Source organism: Bos mutus, chromosome 11 (assembly GCF_027580195.1).
Source record: "Bos mutus isolate GX-2022 chromosome 11, NWIPB_WYAK_1.1, whole genome shotgun sequence".
NCBI classification, from domain to species: Eukaryota; Metazoa; Chordata; class Mammalia; order Artiodactyla; family Bovidae; genus Bos; species Bos mutus.
The window spans coordinates 35,145,948-35,167,446 of NC_091627.1; the positions used below are offsets into that span (position 1 = coordinate 35,145,948).

Genomic DNA, 21,499 nt, shown 5'->3' on the forward strand with positions numbered 1-21,499 from the left:
AATGAATATTCAGGATTGATTTCCTTTAGGATTGATTGGTTTGATCTCCTTGCAGTCCAAGAGACTCTCAATAGTCTTCTCCAACACTACATTTCAAAAGCATCAATTCTTCAGCTCTCAGTCTTCTTTATGGTCCAAACTGTCACATCCATACATGACTACTGGAAAAACCATAGATTTAACCATATGGACCTTTGTTGGTAATGTCTCTGCTTTTTTAATACACTGTCTAGGTTTGTCATAGCTCTTCTTCCAAGGAGCAAATGTCTTTTAATTTCATGACTACAGTCACCATCTGCAGTGATTTTGGAGCCCAGGAAAATAAAGTCTGTCACTGTTTCCATTGTTTCCCCATCTATTTGCCATGAAGTGATGGGACCAGATGCCATGATCTTAGTTTTTTGAATGTTGAGTTTTAAGCCAGCTTTTTCACTCTCCTCTTTCACCTTCAAGAGGCTTTTTAGTTGCTCTTTGCTTTCTGCCATAAGGGTAGTGTCATCAGCATATCTGAGGTTATTGTTTTTCTCCTGGCAATCTTGATTCCAGCTTGTGTTTCATCCAGCCCAGCATTTTGCATGATGTACTCTGCATATGAGTTAAATAAGCAGGGTGACAGTATTTCTTTTGCTTAATGTCTTCTTTTGACTGCAATGCATCTTAGTTGTGGCAGACGGTATCTTCCTTCCATCGTGCAGGATCTTCGTTGTTCTGCACCAACTCTCTAGTTGAGGTGCATAGACTCTCTAGTTGCGACCCTCGGACTCAGTTGCCCTGGAGCATGTGGGATCTTAGTTCCCTCACCAGGGATCGAATCTGTACCTGCTTCATTGCAAGATGGAGTCTTAACCCCTGGACCACTGGGGAAGCTCCTTGTTGTCATGTCTTAATGCTAGTAGAATCCAATTCAAATTTTAACTGGGGCTGCTTATACTGATATATAACAGTGAATCTAGAGGACATGTTATTGTAAATCTCCTGTCTCAAGTAATGAGAGGCCACTGCTGAGTCTCCATAAGCTGTCTTGACCACTCTTGAAACTTCTGTTCCCTCCTTTATCTTTATATATCTTTATCCCTTTCTCCAGCTTTAATTTTCCTCCATAGTATTTGTAACATACTATATGTTTTACTTACTTTGTTCCATGCATGTTAAATGAATGGTAGCATTGTGAGTGTCTCATTCTCTTATTTGAAAAAACTTGACTTGGAAAAACCTAAATTTATGTAATCTGATGACAAATCTATACTGTCAAAATTCTGGGGCCTCTAGAGTACAAACCTCATTTAGTATATTTTAAAATAAGGTTCTGTTTTGGAAAATTTTAATTTGCTTATATCTTTTAAAAAACTCATACCTTTTGTATAATGAGGTGCTTACTCAGACGTAGTTTTTAGTCACCCTAGGAATCATGATTAATCCTGGGTCTTATTTAATATAATTTTAAATACAACTCAAAGTAGTTCTTACTCTGTTTTTGACAGACGGGATAATAGCTTCTTTATAGTCTTTATGTCCACAAACTGGTTTTACTAGTAATGGTTATAGTTTTGTTGTAAAACTTTTAGAAGTGAGAAAGGCAGTTTTTTTTTTTTTACAGTCTTCCTATGTGACATGTGGTTTGTAATATATATATTGTCCAGCTAATATTTTCTGTCAGCAACTAGTTAATTGATGGTTTGATCCTACATATAGGATCAACATATAGGGGCTTGTTTAATGCCTGCTTTCCTCATTTGGAAAATTAGCATATCAAAAAAGTATAGCATAATGATAAATTGTACTTGTGTCTACTTTCATTTCCAAGGCTAATTATTGTCTTTTTTATACCCTTTTGATATTGCAGTGAGCCCCAATGGAGAAAAGGTGTATAAATAAACCATTATAACCTAAGCAGAGTGTTAACTTTTATTGGTCAGTATATCCTTCGCTTATGTATGGTTCAGATTTGAGTTTTCTTTGATAAAATCTGAATTAGTTGTAGATTTAAGGCACAGAAGAGATAAATATTGAGAATCTTTGTAACAGAAAGCATTTTCTGTTTAACTCCATCATTTACTTACTCTTACAGTCATTCCTGTGCTAATTCAGTTTTTTTCAACCAATTTGCTATATATTTACTATGTTCCAGACACTGGGGATACAAAAATGAACAGGAAAAACTCCCAGCCTGCAAGGAACTCACCATCTAGTGACTATTCACTGCAAGCCACAGGAAGCCCTTTCTGCTATAACCAAGTGCCATGCCAAATCCACTGATAATTCTCAGCAAAATATCACAGCCATGATTGCCTCGCCATATGCATATCAGTGCCTGACGTGCTTTTGTAAAGGTGTGAGGCAGTATTTTTGTTTCAGCTTTAGCAGATTCGGCATTGCCCCCCACCCCATTTTAGTCTGCTGCAGTTTCAAATGGCGCAGATAGGAAGCCCTGAAAATGTATACTTGTACATTTTAAAATTTCCCCTGCTACACTGTTGCCACCCCCTGTTTTCCAAATGCTGCCATTAGTGGTTACAATAATCATCTGTAATGTTAGCTTCTAAGAACCATGGGACAAGAGCTTCTTTTATAATTTCCCAGATGGGAAGGAACACATGTACAAGCCTGTTAGAGCTGCAGAAACTGGAAGCAGCACTGTGTAGATTTGTATTTTTGGAACTCTTTGGGCTTATTTAAGCTCTCAAAGTCAAACTTACGTATCCATTAGAAATCAAATACCAGCTCGGGGGAAACTCATGTGCCACACCGAGGGGAATAAATCATATTAAAGAAGTTCGTAAAAGGAACTCCTAGAAACAGCTATTTTCATACTCAGACTAATGTTTCATGTACTTTTTGCAGGATGCCAGATAATAAATGTTGATTATGTAAACAAGGGTCATCCTGGTTGTTTGGAGGACTGTCTCTGAGCATTTCTGTTCTTTGCTTAAATAGTAGTGAAATGCAAAGTTCAAAAGCAGGAAAGGGAAATAATTATAAGTTATTCATAGGCATATGAAATGAAGCTGCTAATTAAAAGGATTTTTAGTGGCCCCCATTTTTTTCAGTTTTTTTTTTTTTTTTTAATTTTAACAGAGTTCTGTGACTTGTAGTCAGAGACCTTTAACAAGGAAACTCAGTTGTTGGGCAAAGGTATCTGAAAGTCAGTTCAATGTTAATTCTTTTTTTATTGTCTCTCTGAAGGTGACTACCCTAACTCCAAAGGGAACTACTTTAGCACTTAGATTATAAAATGAATTTGTCTCTCTGAATGTGAATTTTTTCAAGCTCAGCTTCACCCTTAATTTTAGATATTTTATGAGTTTTAGAATCATATAATTACATAGTTTCTATTTGCTGAGGCTATAAGTATTTTTAAAATTTTCCATCCTTACTTTATAGAAAGGAACATACAAAGTTGGATTCTTTCTCATCTATAAAAGAGTAAAAAGTGATAGATAAACTCAGACTCCCAATCTTGGCTTTCCTTTTAAAACCACTAGTTCTGGGGACTTTGGTTTACTGGGGAGGGGAGGTAGAGGAGAGGACAGGAGCCAGGAACCAGTACTTAGTTACCAGACATCACTGGTGACAGCAACTTTTATAAAATCACTAGGTGTGGAGGAAGAAGGTTAGGAATTAACATTAAATTGTTTATTGATTTATCCATTCAGCAGACACTGAGTGGCTTCTGTGTTCCAGGCACTGCGCTACTTGTTCCTTGTACACACTTCCTCTGTCAGCCCACCTAAGGATATAGTCCAGATATACTTGCATTGCAAATCTGCGTGTAAAAATAAAAGTGTAACAGTGTTAGATGAACAACTAAGAAAACGGTTAAACAACCTCTGAGTTATTAGCCAGATTTAACCCCATAGAATTCTCAATTTTCTTCTGATGTCAGAAGAGCCCCCAGACAAAGTCCGAAGCCAAAAAGAGAAAATATTTATAATACATGGGATAGACAAGGTTTAGTAAATCTAATAAACAATAACAAAAACAACAAAAAAGCCCAAAAACCTTTAAGCAAAATGGGCAAAAGATTTGATAGGAAAGTTTATAGGAGAAATGTAAATAATCTATAAACAAGTGGGAAAAAATGGCCCAGCTTCATTCATTGAATATAAATTGAGGTACAGTTTTCCAGCTATCAGATTGCCAGTGTCAAATGAAAGAGAAACAGCCAGTATCATCTAGTTACTCAGGATGAACGGAAAGAGGCTCTTTCTCATATTGATGCAAATTCATGGGTCCAAATGTGAATTTTAGAAAAACAATCTATTAAATGTAAAATGTTTATAGCCGTTGACCCAGCAAGCTGAGTTTTAATTATCTCCTAAGAAATAGAAGTCCCACTACTAAAGGGTATTTATCCAAAGATACTTACTGCAGCAATATCAAGTGGCTAAGAACTACAGGCAACCTGAATGTCTGTTGCTAGGGAAATGGTTAAATACAAAATAAATCCATGACGTGAAATATTATGTGACTATTTAGAAAGCCAGTGGTAGAGTCCTGTGTATAATAGGACTCTTATTAGGGAAAACAGAACACACAGTTAAAGAGTTATTTATATGCAAGTGTGTGTATGTTTTTATGATCATAGAAAAAGCTGTTTAAGGCCACATACACGGTTACTGTTGGTTACCTTGAAAAGCAAGGATGGAAATGCCTTTTTAAAACAACAACAACACAAAAAAAACTTCTGTATCATTTGAATTGTTACAACAAGCCTGAATTTTGTAATGTAAAATGAAAAAACAATTGCGAAGTTAAAAAAGAGAGGAAGAAAAGAAAGGAGGAAGTGGCCAAAGAGACAAGAGAAGACCCGGAACATATAGTTTCTTAGAAGCAAGAAGGCATATTTTCAGAGGAGAGAGAATTCCATGTCAAATACTGTTTAGAGATTGAGTAAGATGGGGACCGAGAGGCATTTGTTGTCTTTAGTGACTGTCCTGGTAGGAAGTAGGGTCAGAAGGCTACTAGAGTGGGCTAAGGGGAGGTTAAGAAGAGGGGAGGGAGTGAGACAGGGAGTGTGGAGCAGTCTTTCAGCAGCAGTCTATGCAGTGGAGGAGGAGAGATGTCAGAACGCAGGGAACTAAGCAGAGACCAGCATGATTTCTTTTCTTTCTTTTAAAAATTTTTGTATTTTAAGATGGGAGAGACTTTCAGTCCTTGTCCCTGTGTATACTTGCCACAGTGGTGCATCCTGTAGACACAGTAGAAGGCAGAGCAAGGAGATCAAAGATGCTTGAGGTAAGCAGGTGAGTGTGAGGACCAGCTTCCGAAGATGCAGGAGAAGCTGGGCTGAGGCCTGTTTAGACCAAAGGAAGGACATGATGTCTGAGATTCCCAAGTATCACAGGCAGTGATTCTTAAAGTCTGGGTTGGGACCCTCCTAGGATGTCTGCTGAGAACTTGTGATCTGATTTAGAAATGTGGGTTGGCTCTTAGCAGTGCCTTAGTGTGAAAAATGTGCAATTCTATTAAGTTTCTTAAAAATTTGTATTTGATTTGGAGCCGTTTGTGTGTGTGTGTGAGTCACTCAGTCATGTCCGACTTTTTGCAACCCAGTGGACTCTAGTCCACCATTCTCCATCCATGGGATTCTCCAGGCAAGAATACTGGAGTGGGTTGCCTTTCCCTTCTTCAGGGGATCTTCCTGATTGAACCCGGTCTCCCACATTGAAGGTGGATTCTTCACTGCCTGAGCCAACAGGGAAGCCTTTGTAGCCACTTACCAACCAGAAATAAATTGTTAAGGGTTATTAAAATTTTCTATTCTCAAATTGAAATCACCATGCTATGAGAATTTATTCTAATTTGGTATTTGCTTCAGAAGTCTGCCAAATAGTCAGTGCTTGGCAGTGCTTGTAAAGTACATTCATGTAGTGGTAAGTCCCACAGTTTTAATTCAGAACAATTTAGTATATCACCAGTTTGGCTTCAGTTGATTATGACATTCGATTGTTGCTATTCTTATTTTTTAATTATAAATTACAGTAAGTTTAGCTTTATCATTATCAGTTCAACCTCTCAATGTTTCTTTGTTTTTGTCTTATAATATTCTTATAGTTCAGTTCAGTTCAGTTGCTCAGTCGTGTCCGACTCTTTGCGACCCCATGAATTGCAGCACGCCAGGCCTCCCTGTCCACCAACTCCCGGAGTCCACTCAAACTCATGTCCATCGAGTGGGTGATGCCATCCAGCCATCTCATCCTCTGTTGTCCCCTTCTCCTCCTGCCCCCAATCCCTCCCAGCATCAGAGTCTTTTCCAATGTGTCAACTCTTTGCATCAGGTGGCCTAAGTATTGGAGTTTCAGCTTTAGCATCATTTCTTCCAAAGAACACCCAGGACTGATCTCCTTTAGAATGGATTGGTTGGATCTCCTTGCAGTCCAAGGGACTCTCAAGAGTCTTCTCCAACACCACACTTCAAAAGCATCAATTCTTCAGTGCTCAGCTTTCTTCACAGTCCAACTCTCACATCCATACATTACCACTGGAAAAACCATAGCCTTGACTAGACGGACCTTTGTTGGCAGAGTAATGTCTCTGCTTTTCAATATGCTATCTAGGTTGGTCATAACTTTCCTTCCAAGGAGTAAGCATCATTTAATTTCATGGCTGCAGTCACCATCTGCAGTGATTTTGGAGCCCAGAAAAATAAAGTCTGACACTGTTTCCACTGTTTCCCCATCTATTTGCCATGAAGTGATGGGACGAGGTGCCATGATCTTCGTTATCTGAATGTTGAGCTTTAAGCCAACTTTTTCACTCTCCTCTTTCACTTTCATCAAGAGGCTTTTTAGTTCCTCTTCACTTTCTGCCATAAGGGTGGTGTCATCTGCATATCTGAGGTTATTGATATTTCTCCCGGCAATCTTGATTCCAGCTTGTGCTTCTTCCAGCCCAGCGTTTCTCATGATGTACTCTGCATATAAGTTAAATAAGCAGGGTGACAATATACAGCCTTGACGTACCCCTTTTCCTATTTGGAACCAGTCTGTTGTTCCATGTCCAGTTCTAACTGTTGCTTCCTGACCTGCATGTGGGTTTCACAAGAGGCAGGTCAGGTGGTCTGGTATTCCCATCTCTTTCAGAATTTTCCACAGTTTATTGTGATCCACACGGTCAAAGGCTTTGGCATAGTCAATAAAGCAGAAATAGATGTTTTTCTGGAACTCTCTTGCTTTTTCCATGATCCAGCAGATGTTGGCAATTTGATTTCTGGTTCCTCTGCCTTTTCTAAAACCAGATTGAACATCTGGAAGTTCACGGTTCACGTACTGCTAAAGCCTGGCTTGGAGAATTTTGAGCATTACTTTACTAGTGTGTGAGATGAGTGCAATCATGTGGTAGTTTGAGCATTCTTTGGCATTGCCTTTCTTTGGGATTGGAATGAAAACTGACCTTTTCCAGTCCTGTGGCCACTGCTGAGTTGTCCAAATTTGCTGGCATATTGAGCACAGCACTTTCACAGCATCATCTTTCAGGATTTGAAATAGCTCCACTGGAATTCCGTCATCTCCACTAGCTTTGTTCGTAGTGATGCTTTCTAAGGCCCACTTGACTTCACATTCCAGGATGTCTGGCTCTAGGTGAGTGATCACACCATCGTGATTATCTGGGTCGTGAAGATCTTTTTTGTATAGTTATTCTGTGTATTCTTGCCACCTCTTCTTACTATCTTCTGCTTCTGTTAGGCCCATACCATTTCTATCCTTTATTGAGCCCATCTTTGCATGAAATGTTCCCTTGGTATCTCTAATTTTCTTGAAGAGATCTCTAGTCTTTCCCATTCTATTGTTTTCCTCTCTTTCTTTGCATTGTATAACTAGACTTTTAAAATACATATGTCTTGTGGTTCACATATGAATCATCCATGATCATTTTGCTTAAGCAGATATGTATGTAACACCCTGCCATTTGCATGTACAGTGGTACACTTCATAGTAATATGTTTCTTGGCAATGTTTACTAAATAACTTACAGTATATTATCAAGATAGATATAATAAAATTCCTAGGGTATTTTAAGATTTTGTTGTTGTCTGGTGATATAAATCATGTTTATAATGCATCTTCTTCCTAGGAAAAGTAAATTTTAAGCCATTTGTATGTATTATATAAATTATAAGACATTATATATCTTGCTAGCTACTGTAACTTCACTACGTTTTCGTCTAATCCTTTATTAACACCAGATTCACTTTTCCCTTCTTGGAATGTGGAAACAACTGAAAGATTGGTGGGGATCTTTTTATTACTATGGTGGAGTTTGATCGGAATGTTTGAAAGCTGTCACTGTTAAAAAGTGACTAGATATGTGGCAAAGCATGTATGGAGTCTCGAAACTTGAATTCAGGTGACCCACACTTCTGGGCTTATTGCTGGCAGACAGTAAGCTGGTCACCAGAAAAATGTTACGAGAGCAAGTACTAATGCCATTGTGTTTTTCACTAACTGTTTAAGGATGTGAATGAAGACCCAGGAGAAGATGTGGCCCTCCTTTCTGTCAGTTTTGAGGACACTGAAGCCACTCAGGTGTACCCTAAGCTGTACTTGTCACCCCGAATTGAACAGTAAGTATCGGTGTCATAATTTTATGTAGCCTGATGATTCTTCTTGTTAATGAGACATGATTGCTACTTCTTTGGCCAGTCTTAAATTCTTAGAATGGTTTCTCTTTATTGACTTTTGTTTTCTTAAAATGAATTGTATTCAACGTTTAGATTCCAGATTAAATACAGACAGTATTTGCCATGGTGATCTTTGGATAAGACTTAGCTCTGCAATTTGTGATGTGAATACTGTGCCTGAGTCCAAAATTGTGACTCCTTATGAATATCCCTGAGTATGTGTGGTTGGGCTTCCCCTGATGGCTCAGTGGTAAAGAATCCGCCTGCCAAGTAGGGTTGGGAAGATCCCCCGGAGAAGGGAATGACAACCCACTCCAGTATTCTTGCCTGGAGAATCCCGTGGACAGAGGAGTCTGGTGGGCTACAGTCCATAGGGTTGCAGAGACAGATACAACTGAAGTGACTTGGCACGCATGCACTGGCTAGTGGAGAGAGGGAACCATGCAGACATTGTCGGGGCGGATCTTTCAGCCAGGGGAGAGAGCATTCCAGACAGCAGGAGGGAGGCTGCTGGGGACTGGGAATCCCAACTCTGGGGCTGGTGCCACTCGTATGAGCTCCTGAAGCACTCCCCTGCATCCCTAGCAGAGTGCACCCTAATAGTTAATGCATGCAGGTTAACCCGTCTGTCTCCCCTCCATTCAGTGACTCTAAGGATTGTGTCCTGCTTGCCAGACTAATAGCTTAGCCCTATGTCCCCTGGCAGTCCATGGGGTTGCAAAGAGTCGGACACAACTGAGCAACCGAACTGAACTGATGTCCCCTAGGGCTTCCCTGGTGGCTCAGTTGGTAAAGAATCTGTCTGCGATGCAGGAGACCCGGGTTCGATCTCTGGGTCAGAAAGCTCCCCTGGAGAAGGGAATGGCAACCCACTCCAGTATTCTTGCTTGGAGAATCCCAAGGACAGAGGAGCCTGGCATGCTATAGTCCTTGGTTTCACAAAAGAGTCAGACGTAACTTAGCGACTAAACAACAACATGTGTGGTTACCTTAAAGAGGACTGCTGAACAGCATCCTACTCAGTTTCTTGTGTGTTCATAACTCTTCTCATTGTTTGTAAAAATGTAACCAGTAACCTGACAGTATTAACTTATTCAGAAGTTAGTGAAGGGAATATTAGAGGCAGGTAGCTTAAAAAGATGACATATTTTTTGCATTGAAATAGTTCTGTATCACTTGACACAGCATTCAGACTATGTGGTACCAGTAGTTTGATATTACGTTTGTGTTTTAACTCAGTAACTTTGTTCATCAGTAATGAATCTTATAAGCACTAACCTCACAATGTGCTTATTGTTGGCTAAAATGCTTTAGTAGCTTATTCTACTTCAAAGGAAGTTGAGGTTCATTGAAAATGGATTGTAAGCAGATTTGGTTGGGAACTTCTGACAGGACAGATTTTTCATCAGCAGAGAGAGTTTTTACAGACTCTGCTTGAAATGTATTATTAAAATTCTCTGTAAGTCATCTAGTCAGGGTTGGCTGATTTCTGTCTGAGATGTGGTCACCATCCACATTCATATACCAAGCTCTTTCACCCCCCCGTCTCCTTAGTTGCTCTTAATTCATGAATCATAAACATACCATCTTACACACTGATAAAAGACATGGCTCTTTATATTCAAATATGGAAGATTATGAGCATTAATAACCCACAGGCATTCTCTCATCTATTTATATACCTCTGACAATACCTGGAACAGGATCTTACAGTAGCAGTCACTCAATGAATATTTTAATTTTTAATTGAAAATACTGAACCATAGCAGTAAGTGGCCAAAGGGTATTGGAGATAATAGTGAAGTGGTAACAGGCAAGGGTTCCGGAGTCAAGCATGTGTGATTTAAACCTGGATTCTGTCACTTACCAACGGGCAAAATAGTTAACATCTCTGAATTTGTTGCCTCATCCGTAAAATAGGGATAATCATACCTTTTTCATAGTTTTGTTTTGAGGATTATATTAAATAACTGTTCATAAAGCATTAATTGCAATGCCTGTCACTATAGCAAGTTGGAGCTAGTAATGTTATTATTATTGATAGTGTTTACAGGAGAAGAACGAGTGACTGAGTGAGTGATTGGTAGGACAGATTGGGGCAGAAAAGGAGAGGATGAGTAACCATGTGAGCAAATACTAGTTCCGGAGTAGCTACTCGGTACATACAGTATGCATTAAACCTAAGAAGGTATTTTGATGATGCGAAAAGAGAGTTGTAAAACAATCACAAGATATAGGTAATAAGAATATTATCAGTTCAGCTGCAGCCAAGAATTTGCCAGCATTTACATTATTTTTCTTTGAAGTGACTGCTCCTAGTTTGCAAGTAAACTTGCTAATAAAATATTTCTCACTCTAAAATCAAAGATATGGTGGGAAAAATTATTAGTAAAGGGTATATTTTAAAAGTGATTTCCTATTTCTAAAATCTAGCTTTCTACACCCCCAACCCCTTTTATGTTAAGAACTGGCCACAGCTTACTTTTCCAGATCAGTTTCCTGTCATTTCTCCCCATGTATCCTGTTTTCCTGTCCTTCAGCTGGACTCCTTCACTTGAAGTTTTCTACATTCACATGTACTCTCTTGCCTCTGTGCCTTTACTAAAACTGTACGTCCATGTAAAATGCCCTTCTCTAATGCTGTCTTTGTGTTGAAATATTATACATTTTCTAAGGCTTTTTTCAAATGCTGTCTACCACCCATTTTCCCTGGGAAAAATTAATCTAGCTTTCCTCTAAGTTCTTATAACACTAAATTTATATCATCACTCTTATAATCTGCACACCATAGATTTAGTTAGTGTTGTGCTTTTCTTTTTTCCATCTTTTATCTATATCGCAAGCAACTCACGGGCAAGGAGCAAGTCTTTTCATTCCTTTAATGCTTTTACAAATGCAGTGCAGGGTAAATAATATCAAATAATAGTAAGTAATTGACAGTGTTCTAGGGCAGTAAGTAATTTTCACAAGAAAATGTGAAAATGCATCATTGAGAGGTTGTACGTTTTTACTGTTTGATACAAGTTCCCTTAATAGAACTGCATGTGTAATACCAAAGAAAACGATTAAACGTTCTTATACCCTTGAGTAAAAGTTGTAAAAATGAGCTTTTAGAGAAAGTTAAAATGGAAAGTGGTCAAATTGTGGTATGATCTTCTAAGGGCTTACATAGTTGTTAAAGTTATTCATATCTTTGGCCTGACTCTTACAGAGATCAGAGCATAGAAAAGAAGTAATGTCATTTCACTAAGGTCCAAGTCATAGGATAGATTTTAGGAACTGAGAGAAGAGCGGTTGCCACTATCTTTGATATTGTGTTAAGCTCTCGTTTCTGTGTTTCATACAATCCGTCAACTTTTAACTGTTGAGGCATTGATTATAGAGTCAGACTTGGAGAGTTCTTTCAGGAGTCATGGGAAAAGCATCCTACGTGGACCCGCCCGAAGCCAATGCCAGACGCTTGCCCTAGCTCAGGCTTGCACACTTTTTGGCTTCTGCTATGGCTCTTTCGAGGAAGTCCCAAGTCCCATGCACTGTATTTGACAGGCAGAAGCCCTGGAGATCGACAGCCTGATCCACAGTAGGTAAAAATTGATAAAAGACTTTTCATGGCATAGAAAGCTGTCTTGAGCCTGGGAAATACCCTGTTTTAGTCTGGCTGATGTAATGTCTCTGCCCCAGCTAGTCCATGCAGTAGGCAAGGGCACTGTGCTCACATTAACTAGTCTCAAAAATAGGAAAAGGCTACTCTGGAGTCTTGTCATCACATATAGGAAGGGGGATAAATTTACTTTACCCTAAAGATTTCTAGGGATATGGATACCAAATGTCCCCGAATTAGAGGCTCCCACAAAAGAGAACATCTGTCAGAGACACTGGGTAGAAAACTCCCAAGTGTATTATAATTTATGAAGCCCTGCAATGCGGTCTCACTTCAGAAATCTGTCCTGGAACGGTTGTCCGGTGTTTCTAGCAGTGCCGGGACGCATGGCTGACTGAACGCCTGTATAGTGTTTAGATGCTTGTTGTTTCCTGTCTCTCGCTGTGTTATGTATATGGCTTGCAGAGTAAAAGGTTCTGAGGACTTTGTGTTCTTATCCAGCAAGGGACTTTGATAAAATGCACATGTTTCTGGGTCCATACATTTGTTTTCAAAGGAACCCAAGCCAGTCAGTTGAATTAGACACTAAGTAATGTTCATTAAAAAAAAAAAAAAAAACAATGGTGAGGTATGCAAGAAAAGCTAATGGTCAGTTATGTAAAGTAGATTTTGGTTGAATAACAGGAGAAGTGGGGTGAAAAACTGGATTCCAAACCAGTTGCCTTTTTTTCCTGGCAGGAAAGCTGGAATCGTAGGGTTACGTCATCAGAGCTGGCACGAATCCTTCCTTGCCTGCACCTCCGCCCCAGACTGTGGCAGTTCCAGCGGTGACACCAGAGGTCAAATGGCAGCAGAGGCTGCACAGTTCTCTTCCCCAGAAGGTGTGGGCCTGTCCTTGGCTGCAGCCAGTTAGTGGGAGTGGTTTGAAGAAAACCAGCTCGTCACTCCCTGTGCTGTTCCCACTCCATGCATAAAAAGAGGACTTCAGCCCCTGAGGCGGACCAGGTGGCATCTTTCACAAGTACAGAATTTGTTTTTAGAACTTTGTGTTGTTGAGTTACAGTCCCGCCTTGGAAATAAATACTCAAAGCTTACCAGCCCACAGACATTCACCATTAGTGAGGCCTGTGTGCCTGCGAATATCCATGGCATGCCTTCTTTCAAGCAACAAAAACACATTGAAAAGTGACCCAGTATAAGGTCCTTTACTAGATGCTTCAGAGAATGTCAAGAAAAATGAGATATGGCTTATGCCCTTAGTTTGCATATAATCAGTAAGGGAGATCAGAACAAATATGGCAAGTTCCAACTTGTGTGTAGAAATAGCACAATAAGACTTGGCATGAGAAGCCCTCTGTTCCTCCACTTGCTAACTGGCAGTCTTGCTCAAGATACTTTAACCTTTTTGAGCCTCATTTCATCTTCTGTAAAGGGAGATAAATCTTGAGCTTCGGCTTCATCCACTCCAAGGGGATATGGAAGTGCCTACAGTAGTGTTTGACTCATGGTTGATGTTCTGTTAGTGCTTCTCTAGTTATATAAACACCCAAGAAAAGATATTAACTACTGAAAGACTTCAGGGAAAGAGAAGGAGATCAGTTCCAATCAACTTGTTGAGGAGGGGACTTTGGAAAACTTTGGAAAGTATGGCTCTGCCAATGTGACGTGGCTTTTCTAGAGATTAGATATGGTAATACTGTAGCGATAAAAATATATTTGTTTAGTGTTTTGAAATGTTCAAGTTGCTTTACAATTTACCATCCCATCTAATCTTCATGGTAATATTCCTGGCTTGCATTTTTTTTAATTGACGTATAGTTGATTTACAATGTTGTGTTAATTTCTGCTATACAGCAAAGAGACACACTTAAACACACACACATTCTTTTTTGTATTCTATTGTGTTTTACCATAGGATATTAAATATAGTTCCCTGTGCTATACAGTAGGACCTTGTTTTTTTCATCCATTCTGTGTACAGTAGCTTTTATCTGCTAACCCCAGCTTCCCACTCCATCCCCCCAGCCTCTTCCCCTTTGGCTACCACAAGGCTGTTCTCTGTGTCCATGAATCTGTTTCTGTTTCATAGATAGTTTCATTTGTGTCGTACTTTAGATTCCACATGTCAGAGTTATCATATGGTATTTGTTTTTCTCTTTCTGGCTTCATTTAGTGTGGTAGTCTCTAGTTGCAGCCATGTTGCTGCAAATGCCATTATTTCATTCTTTTCATAGCTGAGTAGTGTTCCATTGTATACGTGTACCACGTCTTCTTTATCCATTCATCAGTAGATGGACGTTTAGGTTGCTTCCAGGTCTTGGCTACTGTGAATAGTCTAGCATGAGTTTCATAATACATCTTTTCCCCTCTAAAAGCTGGATTTCTTAGATCCTTCCTGGTATCCTTCACTGTCTTTACTTCCTTTCCAAACACTTTAAATTATGCTAAATTATGTTTGCCGTGATTCCACCCTAGGCCTCTTTCATGGCCTCACCTCTTTGTGGACGACCCCCAAATCCCCATTTCGAATCCCAGCTTTCCTTCCTGTCTACAGGTCTGCTTTTCTAGCCATTTGATAGATTTTGTGTCTGTGTGTTCAGCTGACACCTCAAATTCAAAGTGTCTGAAATGAAACTCATCATTCCTCGAGTAGATGTTTCTGCTTTGCAACCTTCTTTCTGTTCACAGCGCTCTCATGGTCTTCAGTGCCCAGTGCTGTATCTCAAGATCAATAGTCAGCCCATTGTTTTATGCTAGAAACCCTCTCTCCACAGTGTCTTTATTTTTGTCACTCTTCCTGTCATTTTAGTTCAGGTCTTCAATTGCCACATCTCCTGATAGCCTTTTAACTTTCCCTGCTATTTCAGTTTATTTAGCACAAAACTCTCCTGTCTTCTTAAAGTAAGTTCTAGTCATATCATGTCCTTTCCTTGCTCCATCCACACCACCAGTGCCTCCCTGTTACCGACTGAATTAAGCACATCTCTCTCATCATCCAGAGTATTCTCTCTTTTAATCCCATCTGATCTTTCTACCCTGATCTGGCCTCGATGTATTTCCTGTTGTTCAGCCAAACTGGTTTTTTGTGTGTGATTTCCTGTGAACACAGTTTTTATTTTTTTCATTGTTATACCTTACTACTTCTTATACTTGAACGTTAAATTTATTTCCCTCTCCTGTAGGGTCTGTCCTCTTAGGCCTTCTCCCTCACCACCTCCTTTGTGGCGTATTCGTGACCACCACCATTGTGTCCCAACATGACTGTACTCTCCCCTATTTGTGCCTCTGTTGTCATATTGTTTCCCTGAACTATAAACTCCTTATGGGTGGGCTTCTTCTTCCAACAGTTGTGGCCTGGCGAGCCACAGCCTACCTCCTGCCAAGCTGGCCCTGCCCTTAGTCCCCACGTGAGCTCAACCACAACCCCCACTGATTAGACTCCCTGTGGGGGCAGAAAGCTCTGAACTCCTTATATCCTGTGCCTGTGAATGCAAGTGGTTTCCATCATTGGTTTCCATCTTGGTGTACTTTGTGACCAGCCAGCAGGCTTTTTCCCCTTGTGGAACCTGGCTTTGTTTGGAGAGGTGGAATTTATTTTGTAGAGGGGCTTATCAGCTGAATCCTGGAAGTGGTGCATATGCTTGTGATCGCATATAATATATACAGTATGAAGTGTTAGTCACTCAGTTGTGCCCGACTTTGCGACCCCATGGACTGCAGCCCACCAGGCTCCTCTGTCCATGGGATTTTCCAGGCAAGGATACTGGAGTGGGTTGTCATTTCCTTCTCTAGGGGATCTTCCCAACCCAGGGATTGAACCCAGGTCTCCTGCACTGCAGGCAGATTCTTTACCATCTGAGCCACAAGGGAAGCCCATGTGATCGCATATGACCTGTCAACTCCTCCTCCTGTGGCCTCTCCAGCCTCCCCTTTCCCTGTCTTTTCCCCATGGTGTGCCTAGCCACAGACATAATCACTGTGAATATTTGGCTGGCCTGTAATCCACAAAGGCTGGGATAAACTGAAATTTGACCAAAGAGACTAGAGAAAAAGGGGATGAAGAGAACTGAATATTAATACTTAGGGGTGAGAGTCAGTGAGATTGTGGATATTAAATTCAGATAAACCAGATAAAATAAGTTAAAAGCAGTAAGCTAATTCAGTATTTTGTGAGTTTTATTTAAATTTGATACTGAATACAACATCTTAACAGGATGGGAAATTTTCATTTTAGATGCTAAAAAGATTTTTTAGAATAATTGAGGAGGCGTGAGATTAAACACAAATAGATTTAAAAGAAATCTTGCCCTTTAACTTTTAAAACTGCATCAGTTGTCTCAAGAAATGGACCCCAAATCTCTTGCGGTGATTTTGTGTCAGGATTTAAGTAATAGAACATCATAGTAAACATGGTTTAATTTAGCTTTACTTATGTTTACTTGAGTCACAGAGATAATCCTGTAATAAATATTGTGCTGCTGGAGATTTTTTTTTTTACCTTTGATAAATACATAGTCCTGAGTATGCTAAGACAACCAGCTGTCAGAAGATGCATATTTGGTTTTAGTGGAGCAAGCTATCTTCGCCTCTGGGGACTTGAGATGTTCGTTTTACTAGTCTGGGAGCAGGGCCAGAAGGGTTCTTCGTGACTTAGAATGGAATTCTGAAGAGTAAGTTCAGCAAGTTTTCATTAGCGAGTTTGGCCTTTTGTCTTGCCGGTGCCTCCCAAAAGATCAAGGGCTCAGCCTGCACTTTGAAACATTACAAAAAAGAACCAGAACAGAATTTAGTTCTGGAAGAAAAATCAATCAGTCCCCAAATAACTATATTTTTTGAAACATTCTGGTGCAGAACTCCCACCTCCCCAGCCACCCAAGCTAGTGATAGATTAATGTTTTTAATCTAGCTTTCTTTTCAGGCAAACAGTAGACTTTCAGAAAGAAGATGTATATAAGTCTGTGATAGCTTAAATCTCACTGGTACATGGTTCTTAAACTCGTTTGACCTTTAAGCTCTTAGATTTGTTTTGTGTCTTTGGGCAGTTCTCAGCCTTGCTTCTTTTAAATGCTTTTCTCTTCTCTATAGTGTAATGTTTAACTTACATTCTTACAACTTAGCTTGATATCTTTAAACTATAAGATATAATGTGTCCTCACTTAAGAGTGAGTGAAGCCCCTTAGTCATATCCGACTCTTTGTGACCCCGTGGGCTATAGCCCACCAGGCTCCTCCGTCCATGGGATTCTCCAGGCAAGAATACTGGAGTGGGTTGCCATTTCCTTCTCCAGGGGATCTTCCCAACCCAGGGATCGAACTCAGGTCTCCCTCATTGCAGGCAGATGCCTTAACCTCTGAGCCACCAGGGAAGCCCTGCTCACTTAAGAGCTGAGGCCAAGCACCTTTCAATTAAATAGCTCAAAGATTTTGTGCCGAGTTTTTTCTGTAATGAAAATGAGAAGTTTATGATTTTCGATTTAAATGTATATATCTCAACAGTGAAGCTCTGAGCACTGATCATTACATATAGCCAGTGTTCATTTATATTTCACAAGTAGGAAAATCTTCCTCAATGAAAGGTCTGAGGTAAACAGTGGATAGTTCTTGAAAACATTAAGCTGTTTTCAAGAGGCAGGAGCAGAGAAATTACAAAGCAGAAGAGAAAATGGTCTAGAATGTTCCAGAACTGATGGAAGACACCAAATAAAGGAAATACAAGGAATCTCAATAGCCTAAATAAAACAAAATTGACATCTATACACATCATCTGAATAGCAAAGATGTAAAGTATCTGAAATAGACACATCATGTGTAAAGGAATAGCAGACTGACACAGACCTCTTTGAAAATCTTGGAGAGCCATGGACTTTATCCAGGGAAATATACAGGTGCAAAAAGTTCAAATGCAGTTTTGAGAATACCACACCTGCCCCTAAAATCAATTCATAAGCTTTGTTTAAGAATCATTGTTCTTGGTTTCATTTCTGCATTGTTAATTACCTTCTACAGTATCTCGTGCTGGAACAATCACTGAAGCTTTGAATTTAATATCTAGAGTGTAAGTCATCATCTAACATTACCCATTTCCTCTTCCTGATAATCTGCTTTTTTTCTATGTTCTTATTTTCAGTAATGATTTAACTATCCTTCTACTGACCTTAGCCATGAAACCTAGGCATCCTATTTTTGACCTTCCTCCCGCCATTGTTTCCTGAACTTAAAAGCTAAGTTCATTCTCTTGTCTCATAAGTGATCACTCACCAGTTTTATCCAACTCGTTACTTTTCCTTGTATCTCCCAGGCATATTCCTTTTTAAAAAAGAACTATCTATTCTACTTTATGCTCAAGTTCCAGCATTTTTTCTTTCATACTGTCTTGAAGTCTGAACTCCTCCAAGACTGTTTCTTCTTATCCCATTGTTTCAGCTGCTTTACCCTTTAATCCTTTTGGTCAAGAACTGAGTGGAAGTACAATAGAAACCCGTGTGTAAAAAAGGTGGCATGAAGATATGAAAAAGTTGATCATCGGTGCTATGAGGCACTCATCCTCATTCTTTTCAAGTGTGAGGACCTGTTTTTAATGTTGAAACCTTTTACACAAGGTTGACTACAAAAAGTCAACACAAGAAAATTTTAGTATGATGGAATTGTTCTGTATCACGATGGTGGTAATAGATATACAACTCTATGCATTTATCAAAGCTCAAAGAACTGTGTGTCACAAAGAGTGAATTTTACTGTGGGTAAAAAATAAACTTAAAAAACATTTCACAGACTTGAATAGAAAATAGTACTTTTTAGCATTTCACGTTATTGCTGCTAAGTCACTTCAGTCGTGTCCGACTCTGTGCGATCCCATAGACAGCAGCCCACCAGGCTCCCCCGTCCCTGGGATTTTCCAGGCAAGAACACTGGAGTGGGTTGCCATTTCCTTCTCCAATGCATGAAAGTGAAAAGTGAAAGTGAAGTCGCTCAGTCGTATCCGACTCTTAGTGACCCTATGGACTGCAGCCTACCAGGCTCCTCCATCCATGGGATTTTCCAGACAAGAGTACTGGAGTGGGGTGCTATTCACGTTATTAGTGATGAATTCAATGCCTTTTCAGTGAACTTACATTTTATTAATCATAATAGGTTATATATTGGAAATAGGTTATATTTAGGTTGTATAACAATAGGTTATATAAATTGGAAATGGATATATATACACATACACACACACACACACACACACACACACACTTGTATGTGCTGTATATTTGTGGATAATATATGTATATAGGTATGTGTATGCATATATGTATCAGTTCAGTTTAGTTGCTCAGTCATGTCCGACTCTTTGGGACCCCATGAACTGCAGCACACCAGGCTTCCCTGACCTTCACCAAGTCCCAGAGCTTGCTCAAACTCATGTCCATTGAGTAGGTGATGCCATCCAACCATCTCATCCTCTGTTGTCCCCTTCTTCTCCCACCTTCAATCTTTCTCAGCATCAGGGTCTTTTCCAGTGAGTCAGTTCTTTGCATCAGGTGGCCAAAGTATTGGAACTTAAGCTTCCAATGAATATTCAGGGTGGATTTCCTTTCGGATTGACTGGTTGGATCTCCTTGCTGTCCAAGGGACTCTCAAGAGTCTTCTCCAACACCACAGTTCAAAAGCATCAATTCTTCAGCGCTCAGCCTTCTTTATGGTCCAGCTCTCACATCTATACATGACTACTGGAAGAACCATAGCCTTGACTAGATGGACCTTTGTCAGTAAAGTAATGTCTGTGTTTTTCAATATGCTATCTAGGTTTGTCATAGCTTTTCTTCCAAGGAGTGAGCATTTTTTAGTATGTATATGTATATATACATTTGTGTATATATACATACATATACATATTTTTTTATATGTGATACCACACACAGCATTTACATAGCATTTAATTGGAATTCAGATGCTTCAGTTCAGTTTAGTTCAGTTCAGTCGCTCAGTCGTGTCCGACTCTTTGCGACCCCATGAATCGCAGCACGCCAGGCCTCCCTGTCCATCACCAACTCCTGGAGTTCACCCAGGCTCACTTCCATCAAGTCAGTGATGCCATCCAGCCATCTCATCCTCTGTCGTCCCCTTCTCCTCCTGCCCCCAATCCCTCGCAGCATCAGAGTCTTTTCCAATGAGTCAACTCTTCGCATGAGGTGGCCAAAGTATTGGAGTTTCAGCTTTAGCATCATTCCTTCCAAAGAAATCCCAGGGCTGATCTCCTTCAGAATGGACTGGTTGGATCTCCTTGCAGTCCAAGGGACTCTCAAGAGTCTTCTCCAACACCACAGTTCAAAAGCATCAATTCTTCAGCGCTCAGCCTTCTTCACAATCTAACTGTTACATCCATACATGACCACAGGGAAAACCATAGCCTTTACTAGAGGAACCTTTGTTGGCAAAGTAATGTCTCTGCTTTTCAATATGCTATCTAGGTTGGTCATAACTTTCCTTCCGAGGAGTAAGCGTCTTTTAATTTCATGGCTGCAGTCACCATCTACAGTGATTTTGGAGCCCAGAAAAATAAAGTCTGACACTGTTTCCACTGTTTCCCCATCTATTTCCCATGAAGTGATGGGACCGGATGCCATGATCTTCGTTTTCTGAATGTTGAGCTTTAAGCTAACTTTTTCACTCTCCACTTTCACTTTCATTAAGAGGCTTTTTAGTTCCTCTTCACTTTCTGCCATAAGGGTGGTGTCATCTGCATCTCTGAGGTTATTGATATTTCTCCCGGCAATCTTGATTCCAGCTTGTGCTTCTTCCAGTCCAGCGTTTCTCATGATGTACTCTGCATATAGGTTAAATAAGCAGGGTGACAATATACAGCCTTGACGTACTCCTTTTCCTATTTGGAACCAGTCTGTTGTTCCATGTCCAGTTCTAACTGTTGCTTCCTGACCTGCATACAAATTTCTCAAGAGGCAGATCAGGTGGTCTGGTATTCCCATCTCTTTCAGAATTTTCTACAGTTTATTGTGATCCACACGGTCAAAGGCTTTGGCATAGTCAATAAAGCAGAAATAGATGTTTTTCTGGAACTCTCTTGCTTTTTCCATGATCCAGCAGATGTTGGCAATTTGATCTCTGGTTCCTCTGCTTTTCTAAAACCAGCTTGAACATCAGGAAGTTCACGGTTCACATATTGCTGAAGCCTGGCTTGGAGAATTTTGAGCATTACTTTACTAGTGTGTGAGATGAGTGCAATCATGTGGTAGTTTGAGCATTCTTTGGCATTGCCTTTCTTTGGGATTGGAA

At 40.0% G+C, this 21,499-nt stretch overlaps 1 protein-coding gene across 2 annotated transcripts in view; it reads left to right on the forward strand.

Moving 5' to 3' along the window:
- BABAM2 (BRISC and BRCA1 A complex member 2) overlaps positions 1-21,499 on the forward strand; it is a 421,888-nt gene that overhangs the window by 209,117 nt on the left and 191,272 nt on the right. For both annotated transcript variants that reach the window (XM_070379299.1, XM_005903863.3), the window contains exon 7: positions 8,454-8,563. In XM_070379299.1, the coding sequence (XP_070235400.1) occupies positions 8,454-8,563 (110 nt within the window). The remainder of the gene's footprint in view (positions 1-8,453; positions 8,564-21,499) is intronic.